General features: G+C 45.5%; 1 protein-coding gene across 1 annotated transcript in view; it reads left to right on the top strand.

The window, feature by feature from the left end:
* Window positions 1-18,403, top strand: part of ITSN1 (intersectin 1) — a 229,022-nt gene that overhangs the window by 116,092 nt on the left and 94,527 nt on the right. The window contains 7 exon segments of the mRNA XM_049785739.1: window positions 193-330; window positions 1,884-1,999; window positions 3,329-3,591; window positions 4,880-5,029; window positions 5,122-5,262; window positions 11,271-11,358; window positions 12,823-12,962. Coding sequence (XP_049641696.1) covers window positions 193-330; window positions 1,884-1,999; window positions 3,329-3,591; window positions 4,880-5,029; window positions 5,122-5,262; window positions 11,271-11,358; window positions 12,823-12,962 — 1,036 coding nt within the window.

Here is an 18,403-nt window from a genome sequence, read left to right as displayed (position 1 = left end):
TGGAGCCTGCCAGAAGTGATTCCTAAGCATTGAGTTAGAAGTTACCCCTGGCCAGGTCTGGTCCCAAAGTAACAACAAAAGATAACAAAACAAACAAACAAAAAAGCTAGCAGAGTGTTTGCTCCTCATGTAGAGTCCCTGGCAGTGTTTGTTTCCGTGGAGCCAGGTCACTTTGCACCTTTTCTTGAGCAGGAACCTTTCTGACATCGATCAAGATGGGAAGCTCACGGCCGAAGAGTTCATCCTGGCCATGCACCTGATTGATGTGGCCATGTCGGGCCAGCCTCTGCCCCCTGTCCTGCCCCCGGAATACATCCCGCCTTCCTTTAGGTAAGGCATCATATGCCCCAAAATGTGTGTTTCAAACTTGACTTTGGCTTTGTGGGTTTTTTTGGGGGGTTGGGAACTGGGACAGGAAGTGGGAGTTTGAACCACACCCAGCTGGTGATCAGGGGCTAGTCCTTGCTCAGTGCTCAGGGGCCTCTGAGGACCATGTAACAGCTGGGATAAGACTCAGGGAAATCAAGGATGCAAGCACATACCATAAGCCCAGTTCTAGTTCTCTGGCTCATGCTGAGTATCTAGCTTAATGCTTTTTTTTTCTCATGAAAGAAAATTAAATACTTGGCAGCTGGTTCAATAGCACAGTGGCAAAGCATTTGCCTTGCACACAGCTAACTGGGTTTTACTGTTGGAACACATGTGGTCGCCCAAGCCTGCCTGGAGTGATTTGAGTGCAGAGCCACAAGTAACCCCTGAACACTGCTTGTGTGACCCAAAATCCAAAGAAAAAAGAAAATGAAATATCCATGAATTGCCAAAAAATCCTCCTATCTGAATCCTGGCTTAATCCCATTTGGTTCTAAAAAGTGCTTAATTTAACATTCAGCATTTATCAGCACTAACTAAAAAAAAAAAAAAAAAAAAAAAAAAAGAGTGGTGAGTTGGGGGCACACCTGTACATCCTGGGAAACTCACCAGAAATATTAGCAGTGACGATAGAACTGTTTGAGCCTGTTCATAAGAAGTAAAGCATCCCGGGCGGTGGCGCTGGAGGTAAGGTGCCTGCCTTACCTGCGCTAGCCTAGGAGACGGACCGAGGTTCAATCCCCCGGTGTCCCATATGGTCCCCCAAGCAAGGAGTGACTTCTGAGCGCATAGCCAGGAGTAACCCCTGAGCGTCACCGGGTGTGGCCCAAAAACCAAAAAAAAAAAAAAAAAAAAAAAAGAAGAAGTAAAGCAAGGAGGCTCCCGTCTGATTGTCATTCCCATTCAAGAAGTCGGGAAGTTCTGGCTATATGGACGTCATGATCGAGCTAGTAACTACAGACCATCACTTCCCAGATCTGCAGTACTACCTTGGAGCTACCTAGACGGCCTATCCCAGTTCATCCCAGAGAAATCCCACCCACTCACAAAGAGTGCAGGAAGTTCTGGCTATATGGACGTCATGATCGAGCTAGTAACTATAGACCATCACTTCCCAGATCTGCAGTTCTACCTTGGAGCTACCTAGACGGCCTATCCCAGTCCATCCCAGAGAAATCTCACCCACTCACAAAGAGTGCTTCCTGCAGTGTTGGGAGGAGAGGGCAGTCAGCCCCATCACCTTAGAATTTGAGTTGGATTTGGGTTTTTGGGCCACACCCAAAGATGCTCAGGCCTACCTCCTGGCTCTGCACTCAAGAATCACTCCTGGTCAGGGGACCATAAGGGATGTCAGGAATCAAATCCAGGGGTCGGTTGCTTATAAGGCAAATGCCCTTCCTGCTGTTCTATGGCTCCAGGCCCCAACCTTAGAAATCTCCCCTCCTCCATAACTGCTCAGTGCTTCCTCAGTGGCTCTGTGTCAGTGTGTCACCTGTTTTTTTTCCTCCTTGCAGGAGAGTCCGATCTGGCAGTGGCGTGTCTGTTGTCAGTTCCGCATCTGTAGACCAGCGGCTGCCGGAGGAACCTGCTCTGGAAGATGAACAGCAACAACTGGAAAAGAAATTACCTGGTAAGATCATCTTTAACATCTGAATTTTTCTGCCCCATGGGTGGAGATGTGTCCATACCGAAAGCAAAGACAGAGATGGGGTAAGGGAGCTTTGGCCAATCTTGTTTGTGGTCCTTTAACTTATTGGGAAAGAGATATTTTCTGGGGAGCTGGGCCGGGGGGAAGTAGGGATTGCCTAGGTATACATACCCAGCCCAATTCTCATCTGGCCATGCTGTGTTGCTGCCTCTTCCTACCCCAGTCCACCCCCAGCTACACCACACAGTACTTGAGTGTCACACGGTGCCCAAAATGGAATCCAGGGGCTGAAGTGATAGCAGTGGGTAGAGCATTTGCCTTGGATGTGGCCGATTTGGTTTGATCTTCAGCATTCTTTATGGTCCTCTGAGACTGCCAGGAGTGATTTCTGAGGGCAGAATCAGGAATAACCCCTGAGCACTGCTGGGTATGGCCCCAAAACAAAAAACAAACAAACAAACAAAAAACCAAGATGGAATTCAGGGCTAAGAGCACCTGAAGCTCTTGCTCCAACCTATCAGCTCTCTCCAGTGTTGAGAGCGATTGTTTCATTTATCTTTATTGATTTTTGAGGTCACATCCGATGATGCTCAGGGCTTACTCCTGGTTCTGTACTCAAGAATCACTCCTGGCAGTGCTCAGGGTTTACCCTTGGCTCTGTGCTCAGAAATTACTCCTAGGAGACTAAGGGGACCATAGGGATTCTGGGGATTGAACCCAGATCAGCCGCATGCTTGGCAAGCACCCTACCTGCTTTACCAGCACTCTGACCACATGGGGGCTGGGAATTTTTTCCACAGGGGGGTGAACACTGCCCATACCCAAAGTAAGACAGACAGACAGACAGACAGACAGACAGACAGATAGATAGATAGATAGATAGATAGATAGATAGATAGATAGATAAAGTGATAGCCCAAGTCATAGTGTAGAGGATAGAATGTTTGCCATGGGAATTCCTTACACAGGAAGTGAACACTGCCCATTCCCAAAACCATATGAATGAGGGAATGAATGAACGAATGAATGAATAAATAAATAAAACGACAGCCCAAGTGATATTACAGAAGGTAGTTGTTTGCCTTGCACTGCCAACTTGAATTCAGTTTCCGGCATCACATATGATCCTCCGAGCATCACCAGGAGTGATTCCTGAGCGCAGAGCTGGAAGTAATCCCTGAGCACCACTGGGTATGGGTGTCCCAAAACAAAAACAAAGAAAAATATTTCAAGGGGGAGCCCCGGAATTTCCCAGCTGAGAGCCCCACCTTTTTCAGAACTGCTTTTATTTCTCTTCCCCCTTTCCTCCAGTCACTTTCGAGGACAAGAAGCGCGAGAATTTTGAGCGTGGCAACCTGGAGCTGGAGAAGCGGCGGCAGGCACTCCTAGAACAGCAGCGAAAGGAGCAGGAGCGCCTGGCGCAACTGGAGCGTCAGGAGCAGGAGCGCAAAGAGCGCGAGCGCCAGGAGCAGGAGCGCAAAAGGCAGCTGGAGCTGGAGAAGCAGCTGGAGAAGCAGCGGGAACTGGAGCGCCAGAGGGAAGAGGAGCGCCGCAGGGAGATGGAGAGGCGGGAGGTGAACTTCTCCTGAGAGGGTCCTGGCCCCTGGCCCCCTTTCTTTGAGTCTCCTAAAAAGGCTGAGTCAGGGGGTTTGGGTAGAGCCACAAAACACAGCGGGGATTGTTGCTTTTCATTTCTGAGGTAAGAAAAACTTGTGGCCTGAGTGATTGTTTTGAGTGGAAGGAGCTTGTTTTGCTCATGGCTAGCCCTAGAGCAATAGCACAGTGAGTAGGGCATTTGCCTTGCATGCAGCAGACCCGGATTTGATCTCCAGCACCCCCTAAAGTCTCCCTGAGCACCACCAGGATTGATCTCTTGAGTGCAGAGTCAGGAGAAACCTCAGAACACAGCAGAGTTATGTTCCAAAATGAATCAACCAACCAAACAAAAAAATTGGAGTAAATAAATCATTTCTGATTTGATAGATGAAATAGTAAATCATTACCTTTCTGATGGAAGAAAACAGTTGTGTTTTTTCTTTTTCAGTAGGGAGTGTTTGGTTTAGTTTCTTTAGGCTCAAGGATTGTTTTTGTTCTTTCTTTTGGATCATATCTCATGGTGTTCAAGGGTTGCTTCTGCCTCTGCACTCAGGGATCGCTCCTGGCCGTGCTTGGGGGAACACATGGGATGTTGGGGATCAAATCCACGTTGGCTGCAAGTAAGGCCAACATCTTACCCACTGTTCTTTTGCTCTTTTTTTTTTTTTTTTTTTTTTTGGCTTTTGGATCACACCTGGCTGTGCTCAGGGGTTACTTCTGGCTCTATGCTCAAAAATTGCTTGTGGCAGGCTTGAGGGAACCATATGGGATGCCAGGATTCAAACCACCGTCCTTCTGCATGCAAGGCAAACACCCTGCCTCCATGCTATCTCTCCGGCCCCAAAGACTGCATTCTTAAGAGAAAGACTAACTGGATTTTAGTAGTTTAAAAATACTTCATAGGGCCAGAGTGATAGTATAGCAGTAGGGGGTTTGCCTTACTTGCTGCCAATCTGGGACAGACCCAGATTCTATCCCTGGCATCGTATATGGTCCCCCAAGTCTGCCAGGAGCAATTTTTGAGTGCAGAGCCAGGAATAACCCCTGAGCGCCACTGGGTGTGGCCTCAAGACAAAAACAAAACAAAACAAAAAGTCTTTATAATGAGCTTCGGAATGGAAAGATCCAGTTTGTATTTTGTTTTATCTGGATATCAGATATGGTGCTCAGGGCCTTCAGCATTGGAAGCATATGCTTTGGTCACTAAGCCCTGACCGATAACCCTAAGTGACAGACCACACAGTGATGTTTCCATGTCTTCCACAGGCTGCGAAACGAGAACTGGAAAGGCAGCGGCAGCTAGAATGGGAGCGGAATCGAAGGCAAGAGCTCTTGACTCAAAGAAACAAAGAGCAGGAGGACATAGTGGTCCTAAAAGCCAAGAAGAAGACTTTGGAATTTGAGCTGGAAGCACTCGTGAGTAAAGTTAACTGGTGCTTCGGGGCCAGGCTTCCATGATGGACTCACTGCCTACAGTGATGAGCTTGCTTTCCCATTTTATGTTCCAGAATGACAAGAAGCATCAGCTTGAAGGAAAACTTCAGGATATCCGCTGCCGACTGAGCACCCAACGGCAAGAAATTGAGAGCACGAACAAATCAAGAGAGTTGAGAATTGCTGAAATCACCCACCTCCAGCAGCAGTTACAGGTCAGAATGTCTATTTGTCCCTCAAGGGTCTAGGTAGATATGGTTTTCTCCAATCTGTTACAGTTATTGTTTTCAGCAGATTGTCGGCTCCTTCCCTTTCCTTGGGTTGGTAAATCATGACAAAGACAGCCCAGGCCTGGTACTCTTGTGAGTACCAATTGTTTATGAGACTCCAGTGACTGGTAGACTGGTAGAGACAAAATCCCTCTTTCCTGGAGTATACCTTTTTTTTGTGTTTGTGTTTGTGTGTGTGTGTGGCACTCCTGGAGGGCTTGGGTATCATATGGGATGCCAGGGATTGAACCTCATTTAAGGCAAATGCCCTCTCTTCTGTACTATCACTTGAACCCACCCAGTGTAGTGTACCATTTTGTTTGTTTGTATTTGGGACCACACTGGGTGATGCTCAAGCCTTACTCCTGGCTCTGTGATCAGGAATCACTCTTGGCAGTACTTGGGGGACCTTCTGAGGGTGCAGAGGATTGTGCCAGGCAAATGCCCTCCCCGCTGTGTTATCTCTTCAGCCCCAAGATGATCATTCTTGAACACTGTGACCTTCAAAAATTATTTCACTTTTATTTTCTACTCCCTTCCCTTTGTCATAATATTCAGTAATATGCTCCTTTATTGGGGTTCTGGGGAACCTTATGAGCCATTTAATTGGGATCAGAATCAGTATGTGGGAGTAGTTCCAGGATTCTAGCACCCAGCCTCAAACTCATCATTTTATGACCCTTGGACAGATGTTGTGGAGTTTTTTTTTATTTTTTTTGTTCATTTTTTGGTTGTTTTTTATTTTTATATTTTATTTAATTTATATTTTTGGTTTTTGGGCCACACCCAGTGATGCTCAAAGGTTAGTACTGGCTCTGCACTCAGAAATTGCTTCCGGCAGGCTTGGGGGACCATATGGGATGCCGGGGATCAAACCTAGGTCAAGTGTTCAAAGAAAATGCCCTATCACTGCTATTGCTCTGGCCCTATTTTTTTTTTAATGTTTGAGCCATATACAGTGATGCTCAGGAGTTACTCCTGGCTCTGTACTCAGGAGTCACTCCTAACAGTGCTCAGGGGACCATAAAGAATGCTGGGAATTGAATCCGAGTTGGCTATATGCAAGGCTAGTGCCCTCCCCACTGTACTATCTTTCTGGCCCTTGGACAGATGTTATGGGTTTTTTGTTTTTTTTGTTTTTGTTTTTGGGCCACACCCGGCAGTGCTCAGGTGTCACTCCTGGCTGTCTGCTCAGAAATAGCTCCTGGCAGGCACTGGGGACCACATGGGACACCGGGATTCGAACCAACCACATTTGGTCCTGGATCGGCTGCTTGCAAGGCAAACGCCGCTATGCTATCTCTCTGGGCCCGATGTTATGGTTTTTAATCATGATTTTTCCCTCTTCATCATGTGTTTCAGATTTACCCCATGTTGTTCGGTGCTCCTGATCACCAATTAGTATTTTTGTTATTTCTCCTTTTTCCCTTGATCGATAAGTAGGCTTTCAGTTTGGAGATTTTCAATTTGTGGGGGTCTTCGCAGCAGGGTTCTGGAGCCCCGAGATCCTCTGCTATTGCTGCTCAGTCTAGTTTGTGGACCTGTGCTTTGAATCCAGTAATGCTTGGGGCCCTGGGAGCCACTTCCAGCAGTATTCGGGGCAGCAGTGCTAGGGGTCAGACCTGGGGTCTTGAACCTGCAGACTCTGACCCTCTGAACTATCTCCCTGGCCCCTTGGTCAGATACTCTGATCACCACAGAATCACAGTGAGTGTTTATTACAAGTCATGATATAAGGCTAGTTTCATTTCTCTTGCTTATATTGCTAGGAGTAAGACTACAGTGTCATAAATGCATATATTTAGGGCTAGCAATGTGGTTTTGTGGTAGATCAATTTGCCTTGCCCCCCCCCCCACACACCCACCAAGTATACACTGAAGCCCCCCCCCCACACACACACACACAAATCCACCAAGTATATACCAAAGCCGGCAAGAATCTGCTGGACACTTTCCAAAGTAGTTGCACAACTTTGTGTTCCCCAGTACAGTACAGTTTCTCCTCATCCTGGCCGGCACTTGGGGTGGCATTATTCTCTACTTGAATATTTCCTGTGGTTGCAGGATTGTGTTTCCCAGACCTTGCATTTCTCAGAAGCCTGGACACGCTGGCCTCATCCAATCCATGTGTTGGCATGGCTCCTCTCATGCGTCTTTCATAGACAGACCGTTTTGTCTGTTGTTGTTGTTGTTGTTGTTGTTTTTAATGGGGCCATTTTGTCTTTTTGGGAGAATTTTTCTCATCATGTCCTTTGTCTTATGTTAAGTTCTGTAAACACTTTCACCAGTCAGTCTGAGGGAGGGAGCTAGGAATCTGTCACTGTACATTTCTTTGATTTCGTTTCAGTTCTGTCAAAAGCCTTAGTCCTAATGCACTCATATATTTGTATGTATTTTTGTTTCTATTGATTTATTTTTGGCGGTTATCTAGGGTGCTGAGGGGTGTTTGAGCTATACCTGGTGGTGCTTAGTTGCTCCTGACTGTGTTCAAAGATCCTCCTGGGGCGACTAGGGGACCATATGGAGAGCCGGGGATTGAACTGAAAAAATTTTAATTCATTTATTGTTGTTTTGGGGCCATACCTGGTAGTACTTGGAGCTTACTCCTGTTTCTGTGCTCAGTAATCACTTAAGGTGGATACTCTCGAGGTCAGCCACATGTAAGGCAAGTGCCCTACCCATTGTACTATTACTGTGGCCCCCTGAAGACATGTTTTTTTTTGTTTTGCTTTGTTATAATCAAGCTTAAAACATTTAATTTTACTGTAAGATTGAAAGCCAAATTAGTATTCTGCAATATATACTTGCAAACTATCATTTCACTCATACTAGTAGAAACTATATTGGGTAATTCCCACTAAACTTCAGCAAATTTAGTCCCTGCCAAAGTTCTCCATACAAACTTCCATATAAACTCCATACAACCTGCAAATTTGCTTCTGTCTTTCTCTTGAGTCAACTAAAAAAAAAAAAAAAAAAAAAAAAGAGTAAAATGACTCTTTAAAAATCATTGCTATAGGGGTTAGAGCAGTGGCACAAGTGGTAGGGCATTTGCCTTGCACATGGCTAACCTAGGACGGACCATGGCATCCGATCCCCTAGAATCCCATATGGTCCCCCAAGCCAGGAATGATTTCTGAACACATAGACAGGAGTAACCCCTGAGTGTCTCTGGGGATGGCCCCAAAAAAGTCATTACTATATTGAGTGGTGGAAAAAAATTTTAAGCTCCTCATGGTAGAAAAATGAATAGGATGGGGAGGTAGTTCAGTGGTTAGAGTACATGCTTGACTTGTGTTAGACCTGGACTCTAGTCCTGGCACCACATGGTCCCCTGTGCATCACTGGGTGCAGTGATGGAGGCCCCCATGCAGCACCGGATGTTGGGGACAAGGGCAGCACTGCAGGGCCCCAGCAACATCACATCTTAAACACTTGCTTTTATCTGCTGGTCCTATGGCCCGACAGAGGGAGAGAGTTAGGAAGGGAGAGAGAGAGAAAGGAGAAAGAAAAAAGAAAAAATCTTTGGTTTCTGTTTCCAAGTTCAGGTATATGGTCACCATCACTTCAGCCCTAAACAGAATACACTCTCCACATTTAAACATTTAAACTCCACGTCACTTAGTCACTCAAACCACAGGCCCCTGCAAACAGCTGGTGCCCGGACAGCTGAAGGACATGTTGCTGGTTTTCCATTGCTGGGCTGTGCAGAAGAATACTTGTGCCACGTTGATGGATGGACAGAAGTCAACAGGAAAATGGGCAGGATCATGGCGGCTCTTTCTGATAATTTTAGTGGAACACAGCTCCCTCCTCCACAGGATAACAAGAAGTCCCCTGTAAAAATACAGAGAAATGTCCTCCAAGAAAAAATATGGAAGGCAAAAGGGCACCTGGAACTGCTCCACATATTCATGATCAGGGAGATGCAAATTGAGATATCATCTTGTACCACTGAGATAAAGGCTCAGTGTCTAAGATATATAAGGTTCTAGTAGAGTTTAACAGAGAAAAAACAGACAAACAAACAAACATGTAATTCCATTCAGAAAATGGGGAGAAGAGATGAACAGACCTTCCATTTTGTTTTGTTTTTGGATTTTGTGGTACACCCAGTGGCGCTCTGGAGTCACTCCTGTTATTCTTGTGCTCAGAAATCGCTCCTGGCAGGCTCAGGAGACTATATGGGATGCCGGGGATCGAACCCAGGTCGGGCGCATGCAAGGCAAATGCCCTCCCACTGTGCTATTGCTCTGGCCCTGAACAGTCATTTAGACATTTTCTCAAAGAAGACATACAGATGGCCAACAGGCACATGACAAAATGTTCCACATCAATACTCATCAGGGAGAAGCAAATCAAAACAATGAGATACTGGGGCAGGAGAGGGGAGGGCCTTTGCCTTGCATGCAGCCAGCCCAGGTTCAATTCCCAGCATTCTATATGGACCACCAGTTGTGGCCCAAAAAACAACTACAATGAGATACCATCTCACACCAGAAAGACTGGCACTCATCACAAAGAACAACCAGACAACCAGTGTTGGCAAGGATGTTGGCAAAAAGGGACTCTGATTCATTGCTGGTGGGAGTGTCAACTGATCCAGCCTTTCTGGAAGTTGATATGGTCATGCTCATAAAAACTAGCAGTTGAGCTTTCATGTGATCCAGCGATTTGATTCTTGGGAATTTACCCTGAGGGTTCAAAAGCACCATCCAGAAGAGGCATCTACACTCATAGCAGCACTATTCACTATAGCCAAAATCTGTAAACAACCCTGGTATTCCAGAACAGATGAGTGGATAAAGACACTATGATATGTACACAATGGATGATTACTGGGCTGTAAGAAAAGATAGTCATGCAATTCGCTGCTACATGGATGGGTCTGGAGAGTATCACATTGAGTGCAGTTAGAGAGAGTTAGATTGATCTCTCTGATGTGGTATATACATATCTTCTCATATGTGGATAACAAAGGCCCAAAGGCAACAGCAGTGAAGAGAGGAACTGTTCTTCAGTAGGAAGAGGTGGGAACGATAAACTAGAGAAGGAACACCGGACAATGGTGGAGGGGAAATGCCTGCTCTAGAGGCATCAGGGACAGCAGGGAACTGAGGACATTAGTGTCTGGAAAGTGAACATTAGTGATGTCAGTATTATAGGCCCATTTTAAGTTAAGATGGTTAAAGTTTAGGTCTCTCACTCTTTTTTTTTTTTCTGTTTTGTTTGTTTGTTTGTTTTTGGGTTACACCTGGTGGTGCTCATAAGTCACTCCTGGAAGGCTCAGAGGACCATATGGGATGCTGGGATTTTAACCAGGATCCGTCCTGTGTTGGCCATGTGAAAGACAAACGCATTACTGCTGTTATTGCTTCAGCCCTCAAGTTTAGGTGTCTTAATTCCATTGTTGTTGGCTTGGATATTTAGTTCTGTCCTTTTTTTATACTACCAATGCACCCGAGAACTCTTGGCCCCTGACCCTCATCCTTTCATATTTGTGTTTCTTCTCTAAGTCCACTCAATTTCTTTCCTTCTTCTTGCTATATACTCTGGGGCCAAGGGTATTTGAGACAACTCCCATTTAGACCATTGCACTTCTTCCTGAAGTTATTCTAAAGACCACATGTAAGTCACACACACACACACACACACACACACACACACACACACACACACACACACACACACACACACACGTAACCTGAGCAGTGATGAGATGCAGTTTCACTATAGAGCAGAACTTTTTATAGACTATTCTCACCAGTCACCTCCTTTTGCCCAAGAAACTCAATATGTGCTTATATGTATCACTCCGGGCGGTGCTGGAGGGAGGAACCATATGGGTTGTCAGGATTGGAACCCAAATTGGCCTCATGCAAGGCAAGCACCCTTGCAGCTGAAGGATCTCACTGGATCCCTGTTTCACTGTTGTTTCACACCTTCTCTCCCAGGAGTCCCAACAAATGCTTGGCAGACTCATTCCAGAAAAGCAGATTCTCAACGACCAGCTGAAGCAGGTCCAGCAGAACAGTCTACACCGTAAGTGTTGGGTCCATCAACTGAGTACCATCCTTCTCCCTGTGGTTGCAATGACACGGGATGGTGGTGAGAAGAGGGTAATCTCACAGCAGCATTCAGGGCTGTGATGCCTGCACAGGGTGACACTCCTTTGGTTGTGCTCACTTGTGTTCCCAGGAGGGTCACACTGATTACCTTTGATGCTTATACAAATGTCTTTTTTTTTTTTTTAAGTTTGATGCTCAGCAGAGGCTGCTGCTTACACATATTGGGCTGCAGTGTAGCATGTAATCACTTGTAGTAGTACTGGGGATTGTGAACAGCAGAGTAGACAGGCTTGTTCAGGATGCATTTGGGGCTATTGGGGACCAGTCTCATAATCTCACACCTGCCAAGCCACTCATCCGTCAGCGCTCAGGTTACTCCTGGCTCTGTGCTCAGAAATTGTCCTGGCTTGGGGGACCATATGGTATGCCAGGAGATCAAACCCATGTCTGTCCTGGGTCAGCTTTGTGCAAGGCAAATGCCCTACCACTATGCTACTATGTCAACCCAATGTGTTGGCTCTTTTCAAGTTGTGCTTTTCCTATTTAACTTTATGTCTTGTTTATGTTTTTGGGCCTCACCCAGCAGTGCTCAGGGCTTACTCGTGGCTTCTGGCGGTGGTGCTCGGGGAACCATATGGGATGCTGGGGGTCAAAACTGGGCCAGCTGCATGCAAGGCAAATGCCTTGAATTGTGCTATTGCTCTACCACCCCCACCTCACCCTTTGCTTTTTTCTTGTGTTTTTTTGATTGGCCATACTTGGAAGTGCTCAGGAGTTACTCTTGGCTCTGTGCTCAGAAACCACTCTTTGTAGGCTCAGGGTCTCTGTGGGGTGCTGGATTTGAAATCAGGTTGGCCATGTGCACGGCAAATGCCCTACCTGCTATACTGTTGCTTCGGCTTCCCCTTTTCCTATTTTATTTATTTAGTTTTGGGTTTTGGGCTACATCCAGCAACACTCAGGGGTTACTCCTGGCTCCGTGCTCAGAAATCACTCCTGGCAGGCATGGGTGACCAGATGGGATTGCTAGAGATCGAACCCAGGTTGGTCCCAGGTGGGCTGTTTGCAAGGCTAACTCCTACCTGTTGTGCTGTCATTCTGGCTCCCTTTTTCCTATTTTTTTTTTGTTTGTTTTTTGTTTTTTTTGTTTTTGGGTCACACCCGGCGGTGCTCAGGGGTTACTCCTGGCTGTCTGCTCAGAAATAGCTCCTGGCAGGCACGGGAGACCATATGGGACACCGGGATTCGAACCAACCACCTTTGGTCCTGGATCGGCTGCTTGCAAGGCAAACGCCGCTGTGCTATCTCCCCGGGCCCCCTTTTACCTATTTTAATTCAAGAATTTCCTCCATGAAATGAAACTATTGTGCGACCATTTGCATTCACCCCTCTGGTTTCTTCCTTCACCCGCTCACTCTCCCCTACTCTTCCCAAATAGGTGATTCTCTCCTTACACTCAAAAGAGCACTAGAAGCAAAAGAGCTGGCACGGCAACAGCTTCGAGACCAGCTGGATGATGTGGAGAAGGAGACAAGGTCGAAGCTGCAGGAGATTGACCTTTTCAACAATCAGCTAAAGGTGACTGTCCCCACATGCCCTGCCCTGGTCCTATCCTTTGGTTTTCCTTCTGGGGCCAGAGTGATTGTACAGTGAGGAGTGTGCTTGCCTTGCATGCTGCCAATCCAGATTCAATCCCCAGCATCACAGCAGGGTAATATGCAAAGCCAGAAGGAGTCTCTGAACATTGCCAGGTGCCCACAAAACAAAATAAAACAAAACACACACATAGAAACCAAAATAAAATTAAACAAATGCATCCCATCCCCAACAACTTAAGGAGCCTTATTAGTGGTTGTAAATTTTATTATCCAGTAGAAATGACTCATGGGGTACAAGTGTATAGGTGGTGCCATAGTAACAGTAAAATTCAGGGAAATGATGACTTAGAAAATGAAGAAGATGGGGCCTGAGCAATAACACAGCTGGTAGGGTATTTGACTTGCATACGCCCAACCTGGGTTTGATCCCCGGCATCCAATATGGTCCCCCAAGCCTGTCAGGAATAACCCCTGAGCCCCACTGGGTGTGGCCCCCAAACAAAAAAGAATTGAAGAGGACTTGTGCTACAACCTCTTCCCAGTTGGATCTTTTCATCTTTAACAACTTACCATCTTTTGTTTGTTTGTTTTCTTGTTTATTTTGGGGGGAGATCATACTTGGCAGTGCTTAGGGCTTATTCTTGACTGCATCAGGAACCACTCCTGAAAGTGCTTGGGGGATCACATGGGATGCCGGGGATTAAATCTGGATTGGCTACATGCAAGGAAAGCACCCTATCTGCTGTGCTGTCACTCCAATTCACAGCTTTATCTTCTTTTTTTTTTTCTTTTTTGGTTTTGGGGTCACACCCGGCAGCGCTCAGGGGCTACTCCTGGCTCTATGCTCAGAAATCACTCTTGGCAGGCTTGGGGGACCATATGGGATACCAGGAATCAAACCCAGGCTCTTCCTAGGATCAGCCATATACAAAGCAAATGCCCTACCGTTATGCTATCTCTCCAGCCCCAGTTTCTAGAATTTGGATCAATTATGTCCTTGTAAGAAATTAGATTTTTATTTTTACTTTTTTTTTGTCCTCCAACTATTTCATTTTCTTTCATTTTTCAACTTAAGACCTGATTCTGGCCAATTTTACTTTTGACATTAGGAAAGAATAAAAACCAGTTTCTTGAATCAAAAATTCAGAAGCATACTTGTGTGCTTGGAATTTTTTTTTTTTTTTTTTTTTGTTCAGTGACCCTTTGAATTGAGATCGTGGGCCAACTTGTCTAGACGTCTGAGTTTGAGAACTTCCTGCTGGCTTTGTTTTGTTTTGTTTTGTTTTGAGTTATGGGTAATAGAAGTGTCTCGATTGTATGATTCAAAGAAAATGCTCTTAGGGAAAACATTGTTAGCTTCAAGTGTTGTTTTCTTCCCTTTTGTTTTTGTGGGGAGAGAGAGAAAGGGCGAAAGGGAAAGTGAAGTGGAGAGAGGGGGAGGAGAGGAAGGAAGGGAAGTGGAGAGAAGAGACACAAAAGGAGCATGTGTGCACTACAATATTTGGTGTTGGGGTCCCAGCCTAGGACCCCCACATGTGAGCCATGTACTGTGCCCTGACCCCCTCCCCCCAGCCTCTGGTGCTCTTGAACCTTCTAAAATTCTAAATCACCTTTGTTCAGGAATCTTCTGAGCTTAGGCAGTAGTTTAGATTTAAGATCAATCCTCAACATTTGATGCACAAATGAGTTTCCCGGTTTAGAGAATCAAGAAAGTTGTTGTTTTTTTGTTTTGTTTTGTCTTTGGAGGGGAGAGGCACACCTCAGGGCTTATTAATCTGGCTCTGCACTCAGGAATCACTCCTGGCAGGCACAGGGGACCATATAGGATACCAGGAATTGAACCCTGGTTGACTGTGTGCAAGGCCATGTCCTTGCTGTGCTGTCCCTTCAGCCAATTTTGGACAGACACTGGGGTGGTGTTGGCATTGTCTTGGCTATGAAATGCAAATCCCTTCCTATATGCCTCTCTCCTGTGTTTCGGTGTATCTTCCCTGTTGCTTACCAAAGGCTTACTTTAGTCCCTGAGTCCAGTGGGTCTTTTCCCAGTATATTTATTTAAAAATCAGAACTTTGTTTTTTCCTTTTCAAGGGTGGGAGAGTGTTGGTTTGGCCCCATTTGGAAGTGCTCAGGGCTTATTTCTGAGTCTGTGCTCAGGGGGTCCACATGTAGTATAGTGTGTATTTGAACTCTAGTCTACGTACAAAGCAAGTACAGTACTTTCTGTAGTATGTCTCCAGTATTAAAATAAGAACATTTCTGTCTTTTTTTTGGCCTTCCTTCTTTCATTCCTTCCTTCCATTTTGTTAGTTTTTGGGCTACATCCAGTCATTCTCAGTGGTTACTCCTGGCTCTGTGCTCAGAAATCACTTTTGGTAGGCTCAGGGAACCATACAGGTTGCTGACAAACGAATCCAGGCCCGTCCCTGGTCAGCAGCGTGTAAGACAAACATCCTATTGCTATGCTCTCGTGCTATGCCCCTAGTTTTCCTTTCTTAAGTAGTAATGTGATGCGGTTTAATAACAAAATAAACAAACAAAAAATCAACAACAACAACAAAAAAAAAAACCCCAAGCCAATAGAGCCAATATTGTTTCCCCAGTTAATGGTCCATTTGAGTGTGACCAGAAAAAGGCACTAAGGGCTGCCTCTGAGTCTTTTTTAGGAGGGAGCCCCGAATTCCAAACCACAGCACAGAGCCTCCCAAGCACTAAAGGTGTGGAAAACCAGGAAAAACATACAGTCAGATGCCTTAATGTTAGTTTGTGTTGCAGCCTTGGGTCCTTACTCCTAGTTTCCTCTCAGACTAGTCAGACAAAACCAGAATCAAGAGATGAGTTTAAGACTACTCAGAGGCAGAGCTGAGATTTAGGATCCCCTCATATCTTTCCTACCTGCTTTTCCTTGTACTGAACCCCTTGGGAAAGACGAAGCTTCCTACCTTCCCTTGTTCTTTGGTTAATTCTATTACTCACACCCAGCAAGGCTCTGGGCTCGTTCCTGGCAGTGGTTGGGATACCATGTGGGATTCTGGGAGGGAAGCCCGGGAGGCAGTGCACAGGTACTGCCTCACTGTGCCCTCCTGTGTGTCTGCATTAGCAGCTGTCACTTCTGGTGTTTCCCCGTAGCACAGGGGAGCCAGAAACGTCTGGGATTTCTTCCAGGCTTTCCTCAAATGGTCTCTGTGCCTTTAGAACAGTGTTTCTCAAACCATTTTTTCCCACTTTTGCCTCCCTCTTCTAACCTTGTTTCCTTCCCTTGGCCCCCTTGGAATGTCCTGAGCCCACCGGTACCTGCTTCTTGGCTCTGGCAGATACTCTGGTCCCCTACCTGTAAAATCACTACCCTGTAAGGTCACTCTCTTGTGTCTCTAATCTTCCTGTCTCAGGAGGGAAGGAACTGGAGAGCTTGGGGGGGGGGGGGAAATGAATGTATTACATGAATTCAAAATAACAGGGTATTTATTGTTTTATAAATCAAACTGGTGCATTTGGGGGAAACTCATTTGTGCTTTCCATTTTCTCTAGAAATGGGCTCCTTTTAATAGAAGGGAGACTTGTAGGATTTGGGAGTTGTGGTGTTGGGTATTTTTGGGGGGAGGGGCAGGCACACCTGATGGTCCTCAGGGATCACTCAGGTGGTTCTCAGAGGAGGATGCCATGTTGGGAAACTGGCAGCGCACATGCTCAGACCTTCCTGCTGTCTCCCTGGACCATGGGTGAAGATTCCTATTTAGCTTGTTTTGATGCAGAACTCAGGATCCTCAAGTTTCTCTCTTTACCTGTTCCTTCAACCCTTCTCTTTATTTCTTTATTTCTGGGGGAGAGTTGGTTTATGGCCACACCCAGTGGAACGTAGGGGTTAGTACACTCACTCTGTACTCAGGAATTACTCCTGGCAATATTCTGGTGACCACAAGGGATCCTGGGGATTAAACCTGGGTCGACTGCACAGAAATCAAGTGCCTGCCTCACTGTGCTATCACTCCAGCCCACCCATTATGTTTCCTTTAGCCCTTTGTTGCTACCACATTGTTTGTCTTTAAGTCCCACAAAGGCAAATGGAATTATCAAAACTTTGATCAACAAGGGTCAATTTGACATGATCGTCTGTCTCTCCCTGGTGTTACTAAAATCAGTGTCTGAGGATTTCTGGGGCTGTGGTTGGTGCTAGTTGAGCCTTCTGAGTCAGAAACAAATTAAATGACTAAGTTAGCAATCAGTCTCCATTAATTAAAAATCTTTTATAGGTCTTTATGGCTTACAGCCTCCCAACAATAATTTTTTTCTGTGAAGTAATACTTATGAAAAAGATTTCCACCCATACTATTCCGGAGGATGCTTCAAGATATGTCACAAAATGCCCTTTCCCATAATTTGTGGGGTCGTTTTTGTTTGTTTGCTGTCAGTTTGGGGGTCACACCCATCATGCGTAGGAGTTACTTCCAGCTCTACATTCAAGAATTATTCCTGGCAGTGTTCAGGGGACCTGTGAGATGCTAGAGATTGAGCCCACGTCAACTGTGTGTAAGCCAAATGCCCTCTCCACTATACTATCTCTCCAGCTTCTTCATCCATTTTTGAGTGTCTTTAAGAGCAAAAGAAGGTGAGACAGTCAACTTCTTTTGTTTAGTGATTAGTGTTCCATGCGTAGCAATACAGCATGAGTAGCTTGAAACCAAGCCACGTTTCTGGGGCAAAAGAAAAAAAAATGGATCTTGTAAGTATTCAATTTGTCAAGCATATTGCTTCTGAAATCCTTTGACTGCCTGCCATGACTGGCTGAAGATGTTTTATGGTGCAGCTGTCTTTATTCCTTAGGGGAAATTAGTTTTCTCCATCTTAACACAAGACAGAATCTTTTGGGGATCAGGAGCACTCCTGGTAGTATTGGGGTGTGGGGGCAGACCATGCAATTACAGGATTGAACCAGAGGATGCAGGCAAAGTTTATGATCCAGCCCTTTGAGTCCTCTCCCTGCACAAAAACACACTCATTTTTTGCCCATTGCTTCCTTATTGGGGTTCCTATCGGTGTCTGAACAGAGGTGCTTTTGAGAATCAAATAAAAGCTAGTTTGGACAAGAAAAAGACCCATAGAGCCTAGTCTGCTTGCCAGCTGGTACTCTTCAAAGTTTATTTGCATCCTGGTTGAGAAACTCTCAATTGTGTTTTATTCTTTTACACAATAAAACTGTAGGTATTATTGGTAATAAAAATGTATTATTTGAAGTTATGTAGACTGCACATTTTATGGGAGTTCCATTTTAAGAAAAATAAACAATTTTATGTGCAAATACCATAAGTACTAGGTAAATCTGTGATTGTCATTTTGATTTTCAAAAGAACGTTAATTTTAGAGGCCGGAGAGATAGCACAGCCAGCCGTCAGGCATTTGCCTTACACGCAGCCGACCCAGGACAG

Source organism: Suncus etruscus, chromosome 13 (assembly GCF_024139225.1).
Source record: "Suncus etruscus isolate mSunEtr1 chromosome 13, mSunEtr1.pri.cur, whole genome shotgun sequence".
Taxonomy (NCBI): Eukaryota; Metazoa; Chordata; class Mammalia; order Eulipotyphla; family Soricidae; genus Suncus; species Suncus etruscus.
Note: the sequence above shows the minus strand (reverse complement) of the source record. Positions and strands in the feature narration are given on the sequence as shown.